Source organism: Nilaparvata lugens, unplaced genomic scaffold, assembly GCF_014356525.2.
Source record: "Nilaparvata lugens isolate BPH unplaced genomic scaffold, ASM1435652v1 scaffold6802, whole genome shotgun sequence".
Lineage (NCBI taxonomy): Eukaryota > Metazoa > Arthropoda > Insecta > Hemiptera > Delphacidae > Nilaparvata > Nilaparvata lugens.
Window position 1 is genome coordinate 4267 of NW_024092553.1, and position 8596 is coordinate 12862.

Below are 8596 nucleotides of genomic sequence, written 5' to 3' on the forward strand. Positions count from 1 at the left end.
CTGTATTTAGTGTCTCCTGAATCTCAAGATTATTCAATCAATTCGAAATTTTAGAAAAATTGATCTCTGCAGTTACACTTCCAATGAGGTGAAAGAGGTAACATCAAAGTTTTCTAATGTTGTCGATGGAATAGATTATAATCCAGAGATGGGAGATAATGAGTGTATCACAAAACTAGAATACATGGACACTTACAATGATAGCTTTCATTTGAGTGATACGTCAAATATTCTAAAAAAGGATGACATTTCAGATTCCCATGTTCCAAAGAATCAAATTATCCAATCAAATTCGTTCAAATTCAATGACTCCACAACATCATGCAATAAATCATCGCCATCAGATGATGCAGCAGAAGCACGTAATCAAAAAAGTGATTGTATGAGTATTCTTAGGACAGAAACAGGAGCGAGTAATTCAAATTTTGAAGGAAACCCACAATCGGATCTCAATTTGAACTCCAATACTGCTCCAAACACTGAGCTTGATAAAATTAGTTTACTTCTGAGACATTCTAAAACTACTGATACCAAAATGAAATTCTTCAATAGTTTGAAGTTGTCCTCATGTAGGCCAATCTGCAATAAATCGGTCAAATCAGAAAAAATCTCAAAGCATGCTCAATATTGTAATTATTCAAAGTGCTGTTCGAATGCTCCTGGGCATATTAAAGCATTAGTGAACATAGGAGATAATTTCAATCCTATTGCAAATCCTCAACCTCTCAGCAATGAATCTCTTTTGTCCGTATCCAACAACAAGAAAATTGTATTTCCTGAAATTCTTGAAGATTGTTGTGTTTTTCAGGAACATGAGGCGGCTACTAGAGATGAAAAGACACATTTGAAAGAGAAATGTGAAGAAACTACCATCAAATCAGCTTTAAAAACTAGTCGAAAACAAAAACCTAAGTCGAAATCTCCCAAAAATAGTGTTAGTGATGAATCTCCCTCTACAGCGGCGAAAGCTAATGATGTTGGGCAATTATTAGGAATTGGAAGTGGTGATAGCTGTGTCAAGTCAACCGAGAAGAGATCAGAAAGATTGAATCCAGTTGAAGTGAATGCACAAAATTCAAAGATTGATTATGACATTATTGGAAAAATTGCTGAGGTGCCACAAGTCACAAGTTTGTTTCCATTAATCAATGTGAATAAATCTCAGTTGAATTATGAAGACTGTGTTGAGCCTGTGATTAATATTAGTTATGAAAGTTTATGCAAGAATGTGATATCCAGCCTGCCGTCGGTGGGCAAGATTCTCAGCGAAACAATGCCAGCCGCAGCTAAAGCAGCTCTTGAAAGATGGAAGAAAAATATGATCGATCAGTTAGGTGAAGAAGGATTTCAGAAACTTAATAAAGGTAATTCCAGCATGGAAAACTTCACAATACAATTTTAACTGTTACTTTGTCATTCAAACTTTACTGTATGACAGATTATGCAGTAAAATAATAATAATAATCAAAAAATATTGGATGCTCAATACTGCCACTTCGTAATGTTACTCTTGTTTCAATTTTTAAATCTTCTATAAAAGTTTCAATGATGCTATTTTGTGCCATACACCAAGCATACATTTTAAAATTAATATTATTTTAATTTGAATGACGCTCCTCTTCTTTCTATGTTTAATAAGATAATATTAAGTTTTATTATGCAATTCTAATATGTAATTTTTTATTTCTTCCAATAAATCAATGCTTCCATATAATTTATGAATAATAAAATAGTTGAATTAATAATAACGATCAATTATTAAATTAGGAGTTCACTCAAATGATAGATGTTTTCAAACAGCATTTTTTTTAAAAAAAAAAAGATCACGTCCCAAGGACTCCAGTTAAGGATTATAAGACAAGTCAGGTCAATAATTGACAAGTAGCGACTTTCATTCGCTTCCTTGACGTGCCCCTCATACTTGTAATGTAGGTGGTGAAATGAAATAATTTAATCTCTGTATCAAAATAAGAATTTATAATATAATAAGCAGTTGATATAATTGTTTTTCAGGCAGTTACTTTTTAAAACTGCAGTACTCCTTCACAATAAGAGCTAAGATTTTTGCTCCAATTCACCGAAAATAGTTACTCTATTCATAATGAATGACAATATTACTGATCATAAATTACCTCCACGAAATTTATCATTGATTTCTGTTTCCATTATTGTTGCAGAAAATCTTGGAAGAGGAAAATTGTTCCATGATTACATCAGCCGGTACTTAGTTGGTGAAACATTCGATGACGAATTGCCCGAAAAAGTTCACCATTATTTCAAGAGTTTGGCTGCAGTTTTTCCTCATATCTCTGAAGTGAAAGTTGTCGAAAGTCATGTTGCTCATCCAGAATTGAATTACTGTGGCTTCATTGATTGTGTAGCCAAATACGAGTGAGTATTATCATAGAGAAACAATAGCGTAAGTAGATATCCCATGGTATAGGGCGTTTATGTCGCAAACTTTTACTGTTATCTCAAGCTGATAGTCCACGTAGTTCTTTCCTGTGAAGCTTTATGACTCTGGTAGTCTCTCATTTTGTGCCGTTCATACGCTCTTACCCGGTCAAAACAGTAGAAATTGACAATAATCGATAGTAATCGGCTTGAGATAACAGTAAAAGTTGCGACATAAACGCCCCTATACCATGGGATATCTACTTACGCTATTGTTTCTCTATGGTATTATTGACAGTAGTAGTTCTAGTTAAAAAGTAACTACAGTACCTACTCGAAGCTACACACCTTATAAACTGGACTATACTCTGTCCAGACTGCGATGAGCGCTGAAAGATTAAGCCGACCCTCCTACTACTCACACACACAGGCGCAGTCTCCTTTCGTGTGTATGAGTAAAGGGACTGTCTGTCTACAGGTCTGTCTACCTGTATACTAAGTAGTATACATAGTATATCAATGGTGTAGGTAGGCCGGGCGTGTGTGCCTGCGCGTGGGGGAGCGAGGGTTGGCTTAATCTTCCAGCGCTCATCGCAGTCTGGACAGAGTATAGTATCAATTGAGATCGGCAGCCTTTGATGATTTTCCAATAAATGCAGTAATATTCCATACAGAGTTCATTTAAATCTTCAGATGCTTTAGAGTTCTATGCGCTACTTGAACATTAGTCCAGTCAAGGAAAGATTATAGAGGGAAAAGTTGGGAAGACAATTTTTGACCCAGCAGTTCTGTTTAGGGTAGTTAGAAGGTAAACATATCAAAAGTCCCCACCCCTACCCCCTGTGCTAAGAGGGTGGGGGTGGTTTAAAGGTACCATTTTTTGGTTTCTCGCATAAAAATAAAAAACTATGTATCCTAAGGACTTGACTGTCATATAAGAAATTCAAGCTTACATAATTTTCCACAATATTTATTCTACAACTTTTTTTCATATCTCCACTAGTTCTCGAGATATCCGCTCTTGAATGTGTGACATTTTTGGAAAAAACACGTTTGCCACCAATTTTTTTCTATTTTTGCCCTTATAACTTTTTAAAAATAGACGGGAATAGACGGCTGATTATGAGCTTATAAGGCATTAAATTCTCTTCAATTTGATGTATAATTCCACGATTTTACGAATTTCCCTACACCTTTTATAGCAGCTTTAGTGTTGAGTGTGAAATCTCAATTTTTGCAACAATAGACCATTTGACAAAGGAATTTGGAGGGAATCTTTTAAACGAAATGTTTGACATTGCAGCTTTGTTAAGACTAGTTAGGAGGAGAACATATCAAAAGTCCCCATTCCTAACTCATGTGCTGAGGGGATGAGGGTGGTTTAAAAGTTGCATTTTGCCGCGTTTTTCTTCTACGCTCATATCTGAAGAACAATGCGTTCAACCGACTGAAATAACTATTCGAAAGTGAAGCTTGATAGATTATCTACACTTTTTGTTCATTGGAATTTTGTGATATTCCCAATAGTTCCCGTGATATACGCTCTTGAAGGTGTGTAATTGTTAAAATAACAGGTTTTTATCCAATGTTTTGCTCTTTCAGGGCTTATACCTCTCCAACAATGCATCATAAAAATTTATGCTCATCGTAGGTTCGATTATTTCAATTCACAAGTTTTGATTTGAATTGAAAAAAAAATTGCTATTCATAAAACACATACAAATAATACATAAATATTAATAGTGTCAATATTTAAAAATTGTAACAAACAAGTACAAAATCAATACTAAAAAGACAATTCTATCAATAGCTGCTGTTTGACTACTTTCAGACTACTGCAAAGAATGCAGATATGAAGCTACTAAAATTCCTTAAATTGTTTCCCAAATTAAAAAATGTATAAATTGTTTCAATAACTAGATTATGTTGTTAATTTATCTCTCCCACACAATATTAAAATAATAAAGTTATGACTGCCGAGTGAAACCCTTAAGCGCCGTTGAGCTGAAAATTGGTATTATTATTATTTGTATGTTTATACTGCAATCATATAATTTTTTCCATATTTTATTTTAAATTCCAAACTATGTTTAAGTATCATAATTTCCTTAATTCGAACCAGTGTATTTTAACTGTCTGATTTAGTTCGAATCCTCCCGGCACACGGACAAATCATCCACGCAGGGAGTATATTCTTTATTTACTATTGTTACACTATTATTTTGTGAATATGTCTTTTTTGATGGATAAATTTGAATTTGATTAATATAAAGAGTATTACAAGTCTGTGTGCACATAGAGAGCGGTCAGGCGTTCCGATCTCTGCGTATTTGAAAACTGAAATTAATTATTGAATTCGTACGAGAGAGAGAGAGATTTGATTGATTTGATTGAGTACTTTATTATGTAGATTACAATATATACTGGCTTATACACTTATACAATAGCTTACAATACAGCAAAATTATAGATGAATTTACATAATATAGACTAAGAAAATAATTATTGAACTGTATATGATATGAAAAAGCAGTTTGTAATATAATAACCATAGATAATAATCATATTGTTATGCATCTACATAAATTGGCGGAGCTTTGGACATATCAATGTCCATTCTTCGGAAAGAATATTAAAAATATCCTCCCCACTAACTCTCTACCAAAAGAGAGAGAGATAGATGTTCACCGTATTGATACTGAAGCTACTGATAGCGTTCTGTCTGATGATATCTTGTTTTTATTCAATATTTATCTTCGATTGAAAAAACAGTATCTTCAAAAACCGTATAGTATCAAAAAAGTATCTTTCTTTATTCAATATTTATGTTCGATTGAAAAATCGAACTAGAACGCTTCTATTGAACGACCGCTATTTTTTCCATAGAACGTCACCACAGAACTTGTAATACCTGACCACTATTTGTGTGCACATACCCTAAGAGAAGTCCAATTCTTAATTCTCAGCTTTCTTAATCATCCGTCTCATCAAAAGCCTAGAACTCACGTGCGCCTCATTCTTAGCAAAACCAAATGCAGTTGATGGAGGAATCTATTTATTTACAAAGGCAACTTCCTAAAAGTAGTTTGAGCCTAGGTGATGGTGATGGATGAATGATAAACAGGTTTATCCTGTTGATTCTATCCCAATCATTAATTTGATATTGTAATTGAGGAATAATAAAAACGTTTTCATTTATGATGATTTCCTGAATGGAGAGAAGAGATGAAGGTTATTTACTATAATTTATGTACATTTTATCATATTGTAAAAACAAATCAGTTTGATAAACGTTGTTTCAATTTTTATCCACTCTCCATTATTATTGGAATAATTTGAATTGTTTCAGTGGAACACCCGTTGTGATAGAATGGAAACTTGCCGAAAAGCCTAAACCCGACATCCGCTCAACTTATGATGCTCCCCTACAAATGTGTGCATATCTGGGTGCCTTGAATTACGATAACAACTACAACTTCCCTGTAAGTTGAATTTTTTATGGGTTTTCTGAAGTGAAATTCATGGATTCACCTATGCAAGTGAAAAAATAGTATTAGTCCAGTCAAGGAAATAGAATAGAATAGAATGACTGCCTTTATTTTATACCTGGGAGGGCGGCGCCTTTATTAAGGTGCGTACAGACTGTCGCTCTGCTCCGCAACCGAACGTCACTCCAGCAGAGCGATTGATGATCGACCGGCGAGCAACAGTAGTTCGACCGGGGAACGCGAGAAGATCTAACATCTTCCGTAACGTGCATGATGGGTGCGACTGGAGAGCGGAGGCGGAGCGACTGCCGTGCGATGGAGGAACGAGGGCGGTACGAGGGAGGAGCGTGCTCGGTGCGGGCTGGAAGAGCGTATATGTGTACGCAGCTTAAGATAGCTGGGAGGGCGAAGTTGGAGCGCAGTCGGCCCTCTCTTACGCAGTCGGCCCTCTCCAAAAAAATGTTATAGAGGGAAAAGTTTGGAAACCAATTTTTGACCCCACAGCTCTGTTTGGGGTAGTAAGGAGGTAAACATATCAAAAATATTTGTTTTCTCGCATATAACTCGAAATATTTTACGAACATGACTGTTCTATTCAAATTTGAAGCATACACAATTTCCTACAATATTCATCAAACAACGTTTTATGTAATTATGTTCTATTAGTCCAGTCAAGGAAAGGTTATAGAGGGAAAAGTTGAGAAGACAATTTTTGACCCCACAGTTCTGTTTAGGTTGGTAAGGAGGTAAACATATCAAAAGTCCCCACCCCTACCCCCTGTGCTAAGAGGGTAGGGGTGGTTTAAAAGTACCATTTTTTGGTTTCTCGCATAAAACTCAAAAATATGTATCTTAAGGACTTGACTGTCATATAACAAATTAAAGCTCACATCATTTTCTACAATATTCTCGCAAAAAACTAAAAAAATATGTATCTTAAGGACTTGACTGTCATATAACAAATTAAAGCTCACGTAATTTTCTACAATATTCATTCTACAACCTTTTTTATATCTCCTCCAGTTTTCGAGATATCCGCTCTTGAAGGTGTGAAATTTTTGAAAAAAAAACACGTTTGCCTACAATTTTTTTCTATTTTTGCTCTTATACATTTTTAAAAATCGATAGGAAAACTCTATGCTGATTATGAGCTTATACAGCATTAAACTCTCTTCAATTTAAAAAAATGTATGATTCAACACTTTTACGCAAATCCCCACGACTGTTGTAGCAGCTTTAGTGTTGTGTGTGAAATCTCCAGTCTTGCAACAATAGACCTATTGACAAAGGAATTTGGAGGGAATGTTTTGAGAACAATTTTCGACTTTGCAGCTTTGTTGGGACTAGTTAGGGAGATAACATATCAAAAGTCCCTACCTCATGTGCTAAAGGAATGAGGGTGGTTGAAGAGTTTCATTTATAGCTTTTTGCTTCCACGCTTATATCTTGGGAACAATGCGTTCAACTTACTGCGTATAACTTTTTGACTATACTATTCAAAAATGAAGCCTGATAAATTTTCTACAATTTTTGGAAAGTGGAGTTTTGTGATATTCCCGACAGTTTTCGGGATATTCGCTCTTGAAAGTGTGAAATTGTTGAAATAACAGGTTTTAATCAATTTTTTTTTCTTTCAGGGCTCTCCAAAAATGCATTGTATAAATTGATACTTATTGAAGGTTTGCATTAGATTCTCTTGAATTTGATGTATTATTTTATCATTCCAAGTTTTCCTTTCATTGTTACAGCAGCTTTGATGTGGGGGTGGAATTTTCGATGTGTCAACTCAGCGGTTCTACGCCTCTAAAAGTGGGGATAAGGATGCGCACTTCTGCTATGCTATGTTCACCTCCTCACTATAGTGAGGTCCACGTTATAATGACAGTGGATAAAGATAGAAGAACAGCGTTGCCTTGCCTCTGCATTAATTAATTATATTTATACATTGCCAAAAACAGATTTGGCATCGTTGCGGAGCTATAAAAGGATAGTAATACCTTCTTTGTCGAATGATAGACAAGGATAGCAACATCAAAGTTTATCAATTACTGTCATTATAACGTGGACCTCACTATAGTCTCAATTGAGCTGCAAAGCCAAAAATTCGTGTTCCAGACGCCACGTTAAAGCTGCTATAACAATGAAAGGAAAATAAGTTGAATTGATATGATGTTGATTTTGAAGTGAAGTGTTATGATTGGATGTTACAGGTGGCCAATGGAGTAGTAGTGGCTGCCTACACTGACGGCTCTCCGGCCAATGTATTCTACCTCCCAGAACAAAAATGCCTCAAGTATTGGGAGAGTTTCCAGATTCGACTGCAAGAGTATCAAAAACTGAAATCTGTGAAACTGAAATAAATATGATTAATCTACCATTCTCTAGTTCAGGTCAATTTTTGTATAAGTTGCTGTTTATTGTGTGATATATGATTACAGTCCGCTAGCCCATTTTATCCTAGCGTCTCCATTGCATTCCAGGCATGTTTCCAGAGGGGGGGGGAGGCTTGAGGGGCTTCAGACCCCCCATCCCCGAAATTTTCAGTTATTTCATTGCAACACTACTAGTTTCAACTCTTCAAGAGCCATTTTCAAGTGCACTATAGTAAGGTCCACGTTATAATGGCAGTGTTTGATTAGCAATGGTTTTGCTATCCTTGTCTATCATTCAACAATGTGGATAACACCATCTCTCTCTCGCTTTGCTCTGTTGCC

At 35.4% G+C, this 8596-nt stretch overlaps 1 protein-coding gene across 1 annotated transcript; it reads left to right on the forward strand.

Annotated features, from left to right (window-relative positions):
• Positions 1–811: 811 nt before the first annotated feature.
• LOC111057967 (mitochondrial genome maintenance exonuclease 1) lies at positions 812–8337 on the forward strand (the record flags this gene model as incomplete). The annotated part of the gene is given in 4 exon segments (XM_039445385.1): positions 812–1364; positions 2178–2391; positions 5744–5876; positions 8093–8337. Coding segments are annotated over 4 exon segments (1050 nt in total), but the record flags the coding sequence as incomplete, so codon positions are not given.
• Positions 8338–8596: the final 259 nt, after the last annotated feature.